Source organism: Equus przewalskii, chromosome 3 (assembly GCF_037783145.1).
Source record: "Equus przewalskii isolate Varuska chromosome 3, EquPr2, whole genome shotgun sequence".
Classification (NCBI taxonomy): domain Eukaryota; kingdom Metazoa; phylum Chordata; class Mammalia; order Perissodactyla; family Equidae; genus Equus; species Equus przewalskii.
The window spans coordinates 25,960,675-25,977,596 of record NC_091833.1 but is presented as its reverse complement, the minus strand read 5'-3'; the positions used below and the strand labels follow the sequence as shown (position 1 = coordinate 25,977,596).

General features: G+C 43.5%; 1 protein-coding gene across 23 annotated transcripts in view; it reads right to left on the bottom strand.

Annotated features, from left to right (window-relative positions):
* The window catches only part of NUDT7 (nudix hydrolase 7), a 39,163-nt gene that overhangs the window by 19,304 nt on the left and 2,937 nt on the right, over positions 1-16,922 (bottom strand). Inside the window, exons 3-7 of one of the 23 annotated variants that reach the window (XR_011537996.1) lie at positions 13,308-13,466; positions 8,175-8,664; positions 7,612-7,920; positions 6,754-6,843; positions 2,771-4,086 (exon numbers count right to left, since the gene is read on the bottom strand). Coding sequence is in view for 2 of the 23 variants with exons in the window: in XM_008536768.2 (XP_008534990.1) it covers positions 8,296-8,664; positions 13,308-13,466 (528 nt within the window). In the remaining 21 variants the exon portion in view is untranslated. Of the gene's footprint in view, positions 1-2,770; positions 6,844-7,494; positions 7,921-7,988; positions 8,665-13,307; positions 13,467-16,922 lie in introns of those variants that run through there. The other 22 variants (XR_547574.2, XR_547577.2, XR_011537997.1 and 19 more) reach the window with 22 other exon arrangements.

Here is a 16,922-nt window from a genome sequence, read left to right as displayed (position 1 = left end):
ACCACTGTAAGTTTACCTGGCTGGTGCCCCTATGTCTCCAACTAAAGTCACTCGGAGATTTATATAAAAGGCATCCTGGAGGGCTGGCCACACGGCCGAGTGGTTAAGTTCGCGTGCTCCACTTCTGTGGCCCAGAGTTTCACTGGTGTGGGTCCTGGGCGCGAACATGGCACCGCTCATCAAGCCGTGCTGGGACAGCGTCCCACACAGCACAACCAGAAGGACCTACAACTAGAAGATACAACTATGTACTGGGGGGCTTTGGGGAGAAGAAGAAAAAAAATTGGCAACAGATGTTAGCTCAGGGCCAACCTTTAAAAAAAAAAAAAGAACAAAATAAAATAAAAGGCATCTTGGGAAACACAAGAAGTGGTCTCTGTCTTGCATTTGGGTTGACACTAGGGTAAAGGGGGTGAGGGAAGACGTCAAGGCACAGAACGCAGAACTAAGATTCACTGAAGCTGGAAATTGAACCAGGGGTGATCAGAAGACATGTAAGCCCTTAACGGTTTGAACAAATCTTGGGAGAAAATTGAGCTTTGCACTGGAATTCCGATGGGGATTCAAGTCAAACTTATCTATATCTGAAGGAGCATGGGCCACAAATATATGCCAGGCACTGGGGATAGAAGGATGGAGATCTAATTCTTGTCCTCTAGTAGCTTGTAGGAAAGTACACCAAGACAGCGACGTATGGAAATAACTAAGTTACGAGGCAAAATTTGCTTAAAGACAAGAGCTGCTCACTCCTGTCCACTCTTGGTAGGGCACTTTATATACTTACGCAGTAAATGGGAGATAACTAACACAATGCTGGGCCAGCTTGGGTTGACCTTCACCAGGTAGACTGTTAGGAAGAGATTGCATCTTTCCTCAGCCCACTGAATTGGCTATTTGATTAGGAAAAGCTGCCTCTTTACCTATTTAGTTTTATTCTTTCATTTAATAAATATCTATTGAGCATCTACTTTTTTTTTTCTTTTTCAGGAAGATTGGCCCGGAGCTAACATCTGCTGCCAATCCTCCTCTTTTTGCTGAGGAAGGCTGGCCCTGAGCTAACATTCTTGCCCATCTTCCTCTACTTTATATGTGGGACGCCTACCACAGCATGGTTTGCCAAGTAGTGCCATGTCCACACCTGGGATCCGAACCGGTAAACCCTGGGCCCCCGAAATAGAACATGTGCACTTAACCACTATGCCACCGGGCAGGCCCCAAGCATCTACTTTTTGCCAAGCACTGTAGTAAGTGCTTGGGGCACAACGATGGACCAAAATTGAGATACAATCCCTCCATTATGGAGCTCAGAGTCCAGAGGAGGGGAGGGGCATCAATCAATCAGACAAGGGATGTGATGTTGTAACCCTGATGAGAGTTATGAAGGAGAGGTACACGGTAACAAGAGAACTTCCAACAGGGGAGCTGACCTAGTTAAAGTGCCAGAGGAGGCTTCTCTGAGAAGCTGAGATCTGAACGATGAGTAAGAGTTATCAATATGTGAAGGCAAATGGGAGATCATTCCAGATTGAGGGAGTAGCTCCTCAAGAGTCTTGTGGCATACATGAACTGAACCAAGGCCAGTTTTGTAGGAGTGGGGTGAGCAGGGAGGAGGCACATGGTATAACACACAGCTGGAGAGGTGGACAGGAGCCAGAACACAGGGCTTATAAACTCTATTAGTCTTTCTCATAAAAAGAATGGGAAGCCATCAAGGTGTCTCAAGGAAAGATGATCGTATTTAAATGTTGAAAAAAATAACTCCGGCTATAGAGGAAAATGGTGCAAAGCAATGGTTACCAGAGAGATATTTTGCAGAAGTCTTTGATGGCTTAAACAAAGTTGATGTCAGTAGAGATAGGAAGAACTAGATTTGACAGATATTCAGAAGGTAAATGCAATAGAATTTGGTGACAGTTTGACTGTAGGAGTATCTTAGTTTGGTTTTACCTAGAAACAAACTCTGAGACAAAGGCTCAAATAATTTATTGGAATATACAGGGCACATTGGTATGGGAGTGGGGAAATGAGACAAGGAAGGGAAGGTGGCCTCTAAAAAGAGAGGTATCAGGCTGGCCACCACAGTGGGCAGCTGGAGCCAGTGAAGAATAGTGTCTGAGAATTACCCCTCCCAAGGGGCGAAGAAACTGGGCTATTGATATACCAAATTCCACCAGTCATTGGTTGAGGTCTGATATGGGGGCTTTAATTTTCTGCCATTTCCAACCTGCCTGCTATGGATTTAGAAAAAGTCTTCAGGAACAGAGATGTAAGAATTGGCTGTTTGAAGTGGTCTGGAGCTCATGGCACTGGTAGGGCCAGAAGGATGTGGGTGGGGCACTGTGTCTGCTGTAGGGGGTAGGGGTGAGGGTGGTGTTGAGGACAACTCAGGCTCTTGGGTTAGCTACCGAGATAAGAAACACTGGAAAATGTGGCATACCAGGCACCGCCAGAACGTGGGAATGTCAACAAAGTACAGTCTCTGTCCTCATGCGACTTACAGTCTAGCAACTAAGCTGGTTAGTGAGAATACCCAAGGATGTTCTCCAGAGAGCTGGCGAGATTAGACTACTTGGTCCTAAGCCCAAGGGAATGACTAAATCTGATCAACTGAAGTTTGTGCTGGGTGCAGATCCCTGGATGGTCAACAGTGGACTGTTTCCATGTTAATCCTGAGACAGAGACAAAAGCTATTCTTCAAAACGGGGGGTGGTTTCAGAAGTGGGGGGTATTATTTTCCTAGAGCTAGTATAAAAAATTACCACAAACTTGGTGGTTTTAAACAACAGAAATTTATTCTCTCACAGTTCTGGAGGCTGAAAGTCCGAAATCAACATGTTGGCAGGGCCACACTTCCCTTGAAGTCTCTGGGGAAGGAGGCTTCCTCTCCTCTTCCAGCTTCAGGTGGCTCCTGAAGTGAGGAGCCTCGTTCCTTGGCCTGTGGCAGCATCACTCCAACCTCTGCCTCCATCTTCACCTGGCCTTCTTCCCTGTGTCTCTGTGTGTGTTGCTCAAATCTCCCTCTCCTTTCATTTATAAAGACATCAGCCACTGGACCCAGGATGATTTCATCTCAAGATCCTTCACTTAATTGCATCTGCAAAGAGCCTATTTCCAAAGAAAGTCACGTTCACAGGTATTGCAGGTGAGGACGTGGAAATATCTTTTTGGGGCCACTATTCAATTCACTGCAGGGGGCTAAGATAGATTGATATATGTTTATGACAGCTTAGGAGTTCTAGCAAAACTATTTTCAATTTATCATTTGGTCTGATGTTAGGCCATACAGATTTATAGTCAGGAAAAAAAAAATGTAGGTAACGTCTCAGAATGCTTTATGGGCTCCACAGGATGTAGCAGATTTAGAAGAAAAACTCCAGGCTGGTGGAAGGAGATGAAATGAGCCCAAAGCAGAATCTGTTCACAAATTAGTGAAGAAACACAAATGAATTAAGAAGGTAGAACAAAATAACCAGAAGGAAAACTTCAAGTTTCACATGGGAAATCAGAGAGAAAGAGAAAAACAAACAAAAAAGGGAAAAGAAGTGCCATAGACAATCTGGATGAAATAAGGAATAAAGGCTTGAAGACACAAAATGAAAAATGAGGAAAATTATAGTCAAAGAAATATCAAAGCAAGCCTACCACTATAAAATGAAAATTTATGGACTTGAGTATGAGACCTCAAAAAAAGATGTTTAAGTTGCTTCAGGAAATATTTCTTCATCTTCCAGTTGCATCTGGTAGAATCTCTGACATCACAACTACTGCCTAAGTTAAGACACAATTCCATCAACTATTGGCCAACTAGCCTTTAAACTCTGACTTCTTGGGCTTCTCATCAACATGCATGTGGGCCAAAATAGTCTTTGAGCACATATTATCTTCTGGCATAGTTCAAATTCTTTGGAACATCTAATAGACTTAGCTCGGTTATTTAAGCAGACTGTATAAGTCATAGATTCCTGGCCATCAAATTAGATGCTGCCATTAGGTTGGCCACTGACCACTGGTCCGTTCACCAGAGGCCAAGGGAAGTCAGCCTGATGGGTCTCATGGTGTGTGGATCTGTCCCTTCCAGGGTCATGGCTGGATTAAGCACAAAGATATACATATATTAAACAGATATACAAAGGGGTGCAATGAAGCAGTGTCCATACTATATAGTAGGGGTGGTTGGAGAAGTGGGCACAGAGAAACTGACTGTTGGTCTGAATAGTGTTCAACGGTGGGGAGGCACAGGAAGGTGGCTGAGTGATCATGGGGGGGTGGCAATTAAGAATTCTGAATGGAGTATACACACAGACCCCATTAGGGACCCTAAGTATACCACATCTAAGACAACTGGACCAGGTGATGATCATTTCAGTGATTTTATCAAAACTGTCTGCTATTCTCAAATAAGAAACCAACTGGAAACATGAAAAAGACTTGAATTATCTTTTAATCATTTTGTCTAAGGGCTAGAGGAATGTTTCCCCCTCTCAGTTCTTTAACTGGAAAGCTGGCACCATGAAAGGAGCTGTCAAATTAGCAAGTAAGCCAGCACTTTCATTTATTAATTGGTATGTTCCATTTTAATTAAAATCATCCCTGCTAATTACTCATTTCACTGTGTGCAACACCAGCTGAATAAGCTGGAGGACACAATGAAAATAGAAAGAAAAAGGCAAAAATAAACTCTGCTCTCTCTCCAATTCATTAGGTTTGTATTGCTTTCCCTTTCACACGTGGTGATTCAAGGGAAACATAAATTTACCATTCTATCCTTGCCTCTGTCCCTATGAAATAATGCTTATCTTGGAGTAAGTGGGTATGGTAGAAAGAGTACAGGCTTTGAAGTTCATACATGTGGGTTTGGATGTTGGCTGCCATTTATGAACTGTGTGACTATGGGCAAATATTTAACTTCTCTGATCCTCAAATTTTCCTACCTAAAAATGGCAATAATAACAGAACTCAGGGCTGAGATTTGGTGTGAGGTTTAAATGGAATAAAGTGAAGGCGCAGGTATATAATGGCTGTTTAATAAATGTTAGCCTTCATCATCACTACCACTATCCCATTCACCTGGGCAGCATCTCCTTTTCCATCAAGGCTCAGCTCAACCACTACCTCCACTGGGATGGCTTCCCTGAGTCCCAAATCCGAATCAGGCGTCCCTCCCACCTTTGACTATGTTTATCCTTATCATACAACTGTATTTGAATCTTCCATTTACTTGTGTACCCAACGGGTGGACATATCCTTTTAGTAAGCAACTGTGGTTAAGACTGCAATGAAAGCAGTATTCTTCTAGTGGATGATGTATTTTCAAAGATCTACCAAGTTAGTAGGACTTAAGCACCTATTAAGTTGTTTGGATACAACAGAAATAAAATCGTTAGGTGTTTCTTTTGGCCTACATGTGCCATGAAAAAATCACTGCAATGCCAATGGTGCCTGCTGTGAACTTTCTTGGTTCAGGAACTTTCCGCTGCTATAAGAAAATGATGACTTTCTGAACTAGAGAAATAACAATGCTTATTACGATTGCTGTAACATAATGTCTTAGTTATAATAATGCCATAATTACTAGCTAACAGGTAAGTGAGCCCTTACTATTTCCCAGGCATCATTCTGAGCATTTAGGTGTGCTTGAAGTAAGGGAGTCATGTGGACTAACTCCTTTAACCCCCTTAACAGCCCTAAAATAAAAATTTTATTTCTCTCATGTTAGAGAAGAGGAGACTGAGGCTTATAGAGAATGAGTAACTTGCTTAAGGTCATTGAATGGGCTGACGCTGGAGCCGCGATTCAAATTTGGGCATCCCAACCCCAGTCCCAGGATTCTTAACCCTCTGATCACAAGGCTGCGGGGGTGCAGAGAAGGAGACAGGGTTGAGCTGTCTGAATGGCAGAACCCACAGAATTTACAGATTTTAGGGGCTGGAGACAGTAGATGTTTCGGGATGTCTGTCTAGCCCACTTTCTTTGATGTGCTCTCACCTGCAGCCTGCTGACTCAGGGGACTTAGGGAGACATGTGCATTTGTGGCCCCGACCCTGAGCCTTGCCCTTGAACCTATCTGCAGGTTACCGGAAACCCGCAAGGAGATCCAAGCAAGCTAGGCCAAATGAAGCTGATTCCAAGGAACTGGGGACTGAAGCACGGAGTTTCTATTGCTTTTCTGTCTGTGTCAATCAACTCATATGAATGGTTATTGTCACAATGACAGAATGCAAAAGTGAGGGTTCACAGCTTGCTTTTGAGCTAACTAGATGGGGTTGCTCCCAGCGGCTATGCTTCTTGAGGCTGACTGGTTCAGTGGTTTTGCAGATCCCCTGAGGTCTCTACCTTGCCAATAACTTCTTTTATTTGAGTCAGATCTGCCAGACTTCTGTTCTTTCTAACCAAATGATGTTTACCTAGAACCCTGAACATAGATGTCATAAAATACACCACTAAAAAATGACGGGGCAGTACCTCCATCGTGAAATATTTAGCCCCTTAAATTGGGTGGCCCTTAGGATCTTCGGATTATAGACTTCAGCAGGGCCGGCTTCTCTTAGAAACCAGGCAGGTCTGTGGAGTTCACGTAAACAAATGGTTCAGGAAGGCAGCTTTCTGCACTGCCAGATAGGTCAATGATCTACCCAGCAATTACACCACTGTCAGACTGTAAACACACATTTGTGAATGCCTCTATAATTGTTCGGAAACCGTTTAGGCCTGTTCATGCAGGGCTAGTTACAGAATGTTAATGGGAAAGCTTACCCAACATCTGCTTTCATGGTTGGAGCCAGATTTGTTCCATTTCAACATTTCTGGGTATAAAGCAGCACATCGGATCCCTTCCTCTACCTGCTTTCAGAAAACATAAACTCAGCAGCAATGGACACTTGCATGGCAGATTGATGGGTTTTGTGTGGGCACTGCCTTTTCAGCCATGACAAAGTCATATTAAAACTGGTTTGGCTTTCTAAAAATCTAATAACAGTCAGTAAGATGGGAAATTGCCATCACACAATTGAGGTTATGTCGCTTTCCTCACCGGCCTCCTAGACCTCGTGCAGGATGGTTTATACCATAATTAAACAAAGAAATCCCTGCTACCTCTAAAGCATGATATACAGATGCCCATGTAAGCAGCAGTAGACCTCAAGGCATGCAATTCAGACTGTTTGTCTTTTTGACTTTTGTTTTGGGGCTTGTGCTTGAAATCAGTGTTTTTCTGCTGTCATTATCTTGAGACAGGTAACATTCTCTCTCCCAATTGGTAGGCATACAGGCCTCTCATATTGCTTCATTTCACCTGCTCTGGATGGTGACCACCAACCCACCAACACCCAAGGGCACCCTGTGCATGTTACAGAACCCCTAAGTGAAGTGTCAGATCATTCTGAATTCTAACTGTTGGCAACACCTTAAGTTTGGGTGAATATCCACCCGGCCAATTTCAAGCGTTACGGTATATCATTTAAGGCTATAGCTCTGCTCTAACAAAGTGATCTCAAATTACAGTGGCAGAAAGATGAGAGAATTTTATTCTTCTCTCATGTAACAGTCCCAACTGCACAGCCCAGGGTGGTGGGTTGCTTTGCTCCAGAGTCAGTCGGGGATCTAAGCTCTTACCATCTTTCGGTTGTGCCATTCCTCCAGGAACTATCCTTATCTGTATGGTCGAGGCTGGGTTGCAGATCTATCCATGTTGCAGTTCATGGAGACGGGGAAAGACAGTCCAGGAAAGCCGGCTTATCTCTTAAATTGGAGACGATCTGCAAGGTCAACTTTCGCTCACATCCCATTGGCCTAAACTAAGTTCCAGAGCCACAGTTAACTGCAAGGGCGATGGTGTTTCTCTGTGGGGAGCTATGGACTCAGCTTCAACGGTACCATCATGGAAGGAAGGGAGGAAAGATTTTGATGGCTGTCTGGAAGTTTCTGTCACATGTAACAACAGACAGAAAGATATATTACCTCTTACAAATAAGATAAATGCCACAGGATCATATATTCAACGAATATTTATTAAGTGCCTACTATGTGCCAGATAAATTTTCTTACATGTGTAAGAAAAATATTGTTAACATATTTTAGGTGAATTATGCAACATGATAAAGACATTTTTCCATTTTTGAAAGACTTTTGCTCTTTCAGGTAATAGAGGGCAAGTGAAAAGAAGACGAGGTTTTTACCTTCATATTGCAGGAAAAATATTCCCACTTGTCAAATTCCAACAGCTGGCATTGTTGCTCTTCTGTGGCTAAGCACCCATAAAAACCTCTTAGGTAGTCAGTTGGATGTTGGTCTCATAAATCATAACTTGCTTGTACCATGTTCACGAAGCTCCAGGAAGCCCTCTTTAGAGGATGATATTAGATCGTTGAGATCAAATTCGACCTCAAAGGTGGGTTTTTTTCCCAAAATAATTAAGGCAACGAACACAGCAAATTTCGCAGTTATTCCCTTGATGTGGTAAGTCATACCATCTTCAGGGGTTGTGTACTCAAAGCAATGAAGAATAAAATGATGACCTGAACGTGTCAGTCGATTCTGTTGGTAGACACGGGGATGCAGGAAATATTCCAGAGGCACTAGGAACACATTCTTAACTTCATCCGGATTAGGCTGGGCCTGGAAGTTGTGGTCTATAAATCCTACAACTGGGGTTAACAATGTATCTTTCTAAAAGCAGAAAACAAAATACACAAATTAAAAAGGGAAGAGAGGTTGTTTCAAATGCCAAAGTCAAGCCACTCCTCTGTAAACTAAGAAAATAGGCCAAAGCAGTCACTTACGTAAGGTGGGTAGGGGAGGAGAAAGGATTTGCTCCAGAAATAAACTTTATGTCCCCCACAACAGGGGGCAGTCTCTGCCCTACCTGAGTTAGCATTTGTGGGATGACTCCGGAAACAACATCTTTTGTGAACAGAAACTGGCACAATCTGTTGAAATGGCAATTTGGCAATATGATAAAAATGTGGTCCCTTTGACCTAGCGATTGTATTTGCATATCTGTATGAGGAGAAATTCCCACCAGTGAGAAAAGATACAAGGACAAGACTGAAGCATTATTTGCAATAGCCCAAAACTCTGAAGTTACCACTCCTTAATTGAAGGACATTTAAGGTAGATCAATTATGAGTACGTCCATATAATGGGATACTATGGAACCCTGAAAAAGAATGTGATAGACACCCTTCCTTGCTAGTATAAACAAGTATATACCATCTTATCAATAGAAAAGTGACACACAATATTGTGACATATTCTCATTTATGGGAAAAAAATTATATATATAATTGTATATGAACTATTTTAGATAAAATACATGTTTATATGTGGGAGGGGGTTTCTATTTACAACCACTACTGCTTGCAAATGAATACAGGTGCTGCTAAGTGAAAGATTATACTGGGAATCTTGATGGGGAGGCCTAGGGTTTATTCCAGGTGTAGGAGCTGATAAGAGCTGCGTAACCTTGAATCAGAAGGTGAGAAGAGTCTGGAATTCCTGGAGCATCCCATAAGGAAGTGGATGGGAAAAGCCAGGGATACACTGTGAGGCTGGGTAACTATAGGAAGATAGATAGGCCTGTGGAAAATTCTCAGAGGAGGGACAGCTGACACATGTTTCAGAACAGTAATGACTCAAACCATCAACCGAATTAATGATGAAAGTCAACATTTGGACCAGGAGTGGAAGATGGGAGCATAGACTTCAGATGTCCTTATGGCAGGAAAGCTGGGGTCCTCAGTTGCCCGTGGGCAGAAGCAGCATTCCACCAGCAGCAACCCAATGCCCGGCCCTGGGTCAATGCTCAGCCTCTTGAGTCACAGAGTGGGCCAAAATATGGCTCTGAGATGAGGACTCGGCTGAAAGAGCTTTCTTAAGGAAGTGCTCCTGGGAGAAAGCGGTGAGGGAGGGGAGGAAGGCTGGCAACCATGATGTGGGGAGTTCCGGGGTCTAAATACACTTCAGAGTTTGTCCCAAGGCGGGAGGAGGGAGCTGGGCTTTCACACTCCTCAGCACGGAGCAGTCAGTCACTGGTTAAGGGCTGCCGGTGGGAAATAAATGCACAGGTACCTCCAGCTCTCAGTGCAGCAGGGAAAAGGGCTCCAGAAGCCCCAGGGCACCCGTCCTGGGAGAAAGCTGCACTTGTGAACACAGCTGCGGGGAGGAGACTACGAAGGGGCTGGAGAGAAGCCCGACAATGTCCACTCGGCATGGGTTCCTGGTTGGTGTTACTATACAGTGACCACAGCCGCGGGGCCCCTAGTCTAGTAGCCAGCACCTCTCCCGATTCCCAATTCTTCACAACAACCTGACCTTGAAGAAGCTTTAACAACAGAAATTACAGACATGAAGAAAGGTGCCCAAGGTCACACCCAGCGAACTTGGCAGGAAGCAGGATTCCAGCACAGGCCTGTTGCCCGCATCACGGAGTATAACGCTTAAGTTGTATGAAGACACGCATGTCACCATATCTCAAAGGGATGGCACATCAACCTTGTGCATGGTTTAAATGCTGCTGCAGAGAGTTCCCAACTGCAGCTCCGATTGAAGCCCTTCCAGAGAGTTGCCCTAGGGGCACAAACTTATCCTTACTGTTTAACAGCCAAACTGTTGGGCAAGTGAGCAGACAGTGACTTAGCACGGCCACTGCCGGCCCTCCAACTAGCACGTCAGAATCCGAGGAAATTGGTGGGAAAAAGAAATTAGAGCCACTAAGGTAATGGTTTAAGATTGGATGTTTCAGATGGGAAGTCGGGTACGTTCAACACCGTTCAAGCTTAGAAAAGTAAAAGAGATTCTGGAAATTTGTGGATGAAGCATCTCTGGGCATGTGGTCTCTAAAAATACAGGTGTCTGTCTTGGAAGGAAAAGGGGGGTGCGTGGCAGATGTTCTGTGACCAATAAAAGTCCAAATTTTGCCGATTTGCAGAGTTGGAATCCCACGGAGACTAGCCTCTGCTGTGGGACTGGGGATGAGGCAGGCTGTAGGGCCCCTGGAAGCAGCTACGTGCTAGTAGAAACATTCCCAGGAAGTCAGGACAGCCACCAAAATGTACTGAAACATTAGAGGAGTTGAGTCTTCGGAGGTGGCAAAGCAAAGGAGAGTGAATGGAAATGTGTGGGTATATCCCGAGAAAAAGGAGAAATGTCCCCTGAGACGTGGCAAAGAGAAGGACATGCATATATGACAAAAGGACAACTGGGGTGGGGGCTGGAGGGCCACAGCCTGCCTGGGAGGTTAATTCAGGAGGTGGGAGAAAGCCAACAGCACCCCAGCTGTGACACCCTAACATCTCCAGACATTGCCAATGTCACCTAGGGGACAAAATCACCCCTGGTTAAGAACCACTGAATTAGATTATGCTTATAAGTATTCCATAAATGGTATTTTTGTATCACATTTAAAAGATTAGCAAGGTCCAAAAAAACAAAAACATCCTTGCTAATACTTCCAAACAAAGTACACCTTTCTTGAAAGCCTTCATTCATTCTACTTTCTTGATAATATAATTAGCACTACATCAAGAGCAGGTCATTTTAGAAATCTCCTGCTCCATGGGCGTCTGGCCCACAGAAAGCTCCTGAAGCTCCAAGATACTCCTGTGAACACTGTGGTATTCTATCCCCTTACAGGCAGAACTTGGTGGCTCCTGGGGACCTTGGAAATGGAGTTACCCTTACTTTGGGAACTTTCGTCCATTAGGGTTCAATTTGTCAATAGAGTTCTAAAATAAATCTCCAAAATGTGCTGGGGGATTTGCAGACATTAACTGAAAAGAGTTTCCATTAGAAAACATAATTGAACATGCAGTAACAGAACCGTTTCTTGTCCTAATCTCATGTAATTTTCTCTCTGTCTCTCTCTCCTTTATCAAGTCCTTATTGAGCGGCCACTAGCTTCCCCCAAACTCCATCTCCCTTGAGTGGTGACCTTTTCTATTTTTAAAATGGATCCAATTAAGACAGATGTCTCATCATCGCTCATCTTCACTACACTGTGCCACCAAGACTTTTAAGCCACATGGAACACAAGGGATGATCTAACCCACTGGTTTTCTCACTGTTGGCATCAGTGGGATTCTTCTTTTGAAATAAAAATTTACCTGTAAGCCCAATATATAAAACCTGAAAAAGTTTATATCTACCTCTGCTATTATGTGGTGAGGGCACATCACCTCTGTGGTATTCTTCGCCTAAACCCATAACACAATCCAAATTGAGGAGCATTCTACAAAACCTCCGATTGGTGCACCTCAACGCTTTCAAGGTCATGAGAATAAGGAAAGTCTGAGACACTGTCACAGACCAGAGGAGACTAAGGAGATATGACAACACAAAAAAATATGGTACCCTGGATGAGATCCAGGGCAGAAAGGAGAAAAAACTAGTAAAAAGCAAATAAAGCGTGGAGTCTAGGTAACAACAATGTACTAACACTGGTTTCTTAGTTGCGACAAACGCATCACAGTGGTGTAAGATGTCAACAGCGGGGTAAACTGGGTACGCGTATACAACTCTGTCTTTGCAACTTTTCTATAAATCTATAAGTATTCTAAAATTAAAAGCTTACATTAAAAATTTCACACCAATAAACTAATGCTGTTATTCAAGTTCAAGTTTACAATATTTACTCCTTCTAAAGTCAACAACGAGGTTGTTGTGATAAATTCATACAAAATAAGATCTGCCTAAATGAGCCCCAGATTTCATGTTGGTTTTTTTTCTCAACGTTCCTTTGGTGTATACTATTAAGGAAATCCTGATTCACACAGAAATGCAAATGGCATTAGTTTTTAAACAGCTTGTCTAGTGATCTCAGAGTGCTGCTCAATTAACGGGATATGGAGAAGACTGATTCCGTGGCACGTACAACAATGAATGTCCTTAGGTCAAGGTAATGCATTGGTGGCCCCCAAGGGGCTAAAATTTGGTAGATAGCATACTCAAATATGTGTTATTTTTTTTCTACTGAATTCTCAAAATAAACACATACTGGAGAAAAATAAACATGAACTGAATGTTAACGAAAGAATTCTGAAGCATCTACAGGGTTCCCAGTACCCAGTTTGAAAACCACTGACGGAGTTCAACTTTTTCATTTCTAGACAGAGAAAGAGGGGCCCAGACAGGAAAAGAGGCTTGCCCAAGACCACTTAGCTTGTGAGGGGCAAAGTTCACACAAGAACCAGTCTCTTGACTCTATGTATGGCACTCTCAAGGGTCATGTTTGGCCAAACGTGGAATCCTGAAGACAGTGGACGCACTGGGACCTCATGAGTGTCTAAGAAACCCAGTTCCATTCCAAGCCTTACGTCAAGCGGTTGCGGCACCAGGCGGCAGACGACCTCCACTTGACGAGGATGCAGTCCCACTTCCTCATGGGCTTCCCGGAGAGCTGTGGCCACATTATCCACATCTGTAGGTTCCCACTTGCCTCCTGGGAAGCACACTTCTCCAGGTGACCTTCTTAGCTAGTTAATTGAAAAAACAGAGCTGCATCGTGTGATCCTAATTTTGGAAACATTCACTCATTCAACAAGTGTGTACTGAACTTGTATTTTATGCCAGCGACCATTCCCACACTGGTGGTAGCAAGTGGGGACCAAGGCCAAAAAAAATAGTGTTTACTTGAATGTTTTTAAAAAATGAACTTTGAGAACTTGCCTTACTTCTAATTGTTCTCTATTTGTCCCCAAAAGATAACATACACAAAAACTGATTTACATTGATAGAGAAAAAAGCTGAAAGAAAGGATAACGGAAAGGTCAGTGTTACCAATAGATAACCTTTAGTGAGTGCCTACCACGTCCTGGGCATGCTGCTTCACAAGGGCTGTATTTTCACTGAGTCATCAGATCAGTTCTATAAGCTAGTATTTTTTTTAAGGTTTTTTTTTTGAGGCGATTTCACATAACATAAAATTAACCACTTTAAAGTGAACAATTCAGTGCCATTTAATACATTCACAATGTTGTACAACCACTATCATTATTTGGTTCCAGAACATTTTCATCACCCCGAAAGGAGACTCTGTAGCCATTAGGCAGTTGATCCCCTTTCCTCTCTCCCTGTCCCTACTTTCTGTCTCTGTGGACTTACCTGTTCTGCATACTTCTTTCATATAAATGGAATCACAAGATATGTGACCTCTTCTCATATGTGATATGTGTCTCGCTTCTTTCACTTAGCATGATGTTTTTGAGGTGACTCCATGTTGTAACACGTCAGTACTTATTCCTTTTGATCAATGAACAGTATTTCACTGTGTGTATATATCAGTTTATCTATCTGTCCATTGATGGATATATAAGCTACTATTATACTATTATCATTTCCACTTGTAGACAAGGGAAGTGAGGATCAAAGAGGTTAAATAACCTGAGCAGGTTTACACAAGAGGTGAGTAGTGCAGCTGGAAGGTAAACCGGTCTTCACTTCTGGAGCCCATTCTCTTAATTAGCACATCATATATTTAATAAGAGCTAAACTAAAACATAGGCAATATGGTCGAGCCATTAGCATCGACCTGTGTCAGCACCTTTGTATTTCTGTGTACATGTACATAAAGGAAAGGGAGTCTCTCTCTTTCCCTGCATTGCCTCCTTCCACCTATATTCTTGATTCCATGCCTTCCTGATTTCAGAAGAACTGACTGTGTCTCCATTTGTAGCATCCTAAATGTTTCCCTTTCCTATCTTGGTCTTGTAATGATTTCTCTCCTATCTTGGGAAGGGGTGGAGAAGCACAAGCCCTCTGCTGTTCTCTCCTCTGCAGGACCAAGCTTCTCAGCAAATGTGACCTCAATTTCTTTGACACTCACACCGCCCAGTACCCACCATCCTCTCTCTACTAAACTGTCAAGGAGACCTCAGGCTCAGCAACAGTCCTGGCTTGCCTCTTCTCAACGGTGTGCAATGCGGGTTATGTCAGTGTGCACCTCCCAGGGTCGTGGAGCCGATCCCATGAGCTGCTGGCTGAAGTGCACGGCACAGCACCTGGCCCACGTTAAATATTTAATGAGAATTCGTAAGGTCAGTTCTCGACGGTTAGAAGCTAAATCAAGAGGTCGTGTTGGCATTTTCAGCACCAGGGCCAATATATCTGTGCAAGAATAAACTAGACACCATCATAAATTTTGCAGTTTTGTACAGTTTAAAGTCCCATCTGGGCAAGCTTTTTAGAAAGAAAACATTTTAAAGTTCCTCTCTGCTAATAAATCAGTAACACTGCAGGAAATGCTACAATACATAGAAACCTCACCCAACTTCACATCTGTCATAGTTATGATGAAAACAAGGTTGAGGGACATTCTACTGTCCTGAACATTCACCACCCAGATGCATAAGAAAGAGACCTAACGTTACATCGCCTCTGAAATCCTGCTCCACTGTGTCAGCATGTTCAGCATCAAGGCGTCAGTGGCAGAAGGTACCTACAGGGAATTATCAGGCTTGACAGAAATACAGACCCAATTTAATGACTATTTAAAATACTCTTAAGAAAATGTGACGCTGTTTTGAAGACAACAGACACATTCATAAAAATGATTATTCACAAACTATCAGCATCGTAAAGGGCTCTATCTAAGTACAGAAGTTTTCAATCTTTTTTTTTTTTGTAAACAGCATAAAATTTTTATTAAATAAAACCTTATGGAATTCTACTCAAAAGACAAATAAAGCTGCAGCCTAACTTCCTAAGACTTCAATCTATGTTTTGTTCCTGAATTTCCTCTTGCCTATTTCTAGCCGTAGAGAGCTGGGAGCAGAGGGAGGAGAGGAGAGAGGGGAGGAGAGAGGGGAGAGGTGGAGGAGGGGAGAGAGGGAGAGAGAGATCTTTTACCCTCAGAACGTCAGGCAATGTTTTCAGTCCTATTTTAGGAATGAGGAAACTGAGGCTCAGGGAAATTAAGGACTTTGCTCCAGGTTCCAGAGCTGGAAGGGGAGCCCGCATGCAAGCAGGGGGATGGATGATGGGCACCTGTTTCCCCATCTACTGGGAGGAAATCTGAGAGCCCACTCCTGTGACTCCAGGGAGGGGCGCAGCCCCAGGAATGCCTGAGGGAGTTCCTTGCCCCAACAGCCAGACAGGCTTAGAGTCTGATTTTAATAGATTTTTTTTTTAATGTGACCTTTGCACATCAGAATTTATGGTCTAAGATGGTTTTCACTTAAAAATCAACAGGCAAAGCTATTTGGGTTGAAACAGACACCAGAGATCCATTTTGGCCCTGTCTCGATTTTCTACCTTACCGTCTGATAATTCCAAAAATATATTTAAGTGCTTCTCCTGTGTTTTTTGGCCAGGCTTGGAAGAGACCCTGGTCCCCTGGTTTCCAGTTAAGTATCTCCCCTCAGCACGTGGATTTTCATTGTCTCACATGTTTACGTCCTTGTTGCCTAACCCAGACTGAAGAGAGTCCACACAAGTCTGATCCCAAGTCCATGAAACTCCAGCTGACTCCTCAGCCTTTTTCCCTCCAGGGGGATACTGCTCATTATCCCACTTAGAAAGCCATGTTATGATGGCCCTTTTCCTTTTTTGTACTTGGGTAACTTTCTGACTGCTTCCTCACTTGTCCTTGGAAGTACCCCCAACAGCAAAGGAGAGTGACCGCACCCAGGGTCCACCCAGGGGGACGCCATTCCCAGCCCAACATTTCTTTAAAACGGAATGGTTTACTTTAAAACCTCAGGCCACGTCTGCTAATGGCACTAAGGATGACAGCTGAAACTGATCGAGTCCTTGCCAAGTGCCAGGGCTGTTACAAGTCCTTTACATCTGTTACCCTGTGAAATCCTCACAGCAGCCCTGTGGAGCAGGTACTAACATTCTGTCCTCATTTTGCAAGTGAAGAGATTGCAGCACAGAGAGGGGGAGTAACTAGGACAAAGTAACACAGGTGGCCAGGAGAGAGCCTGCATTCA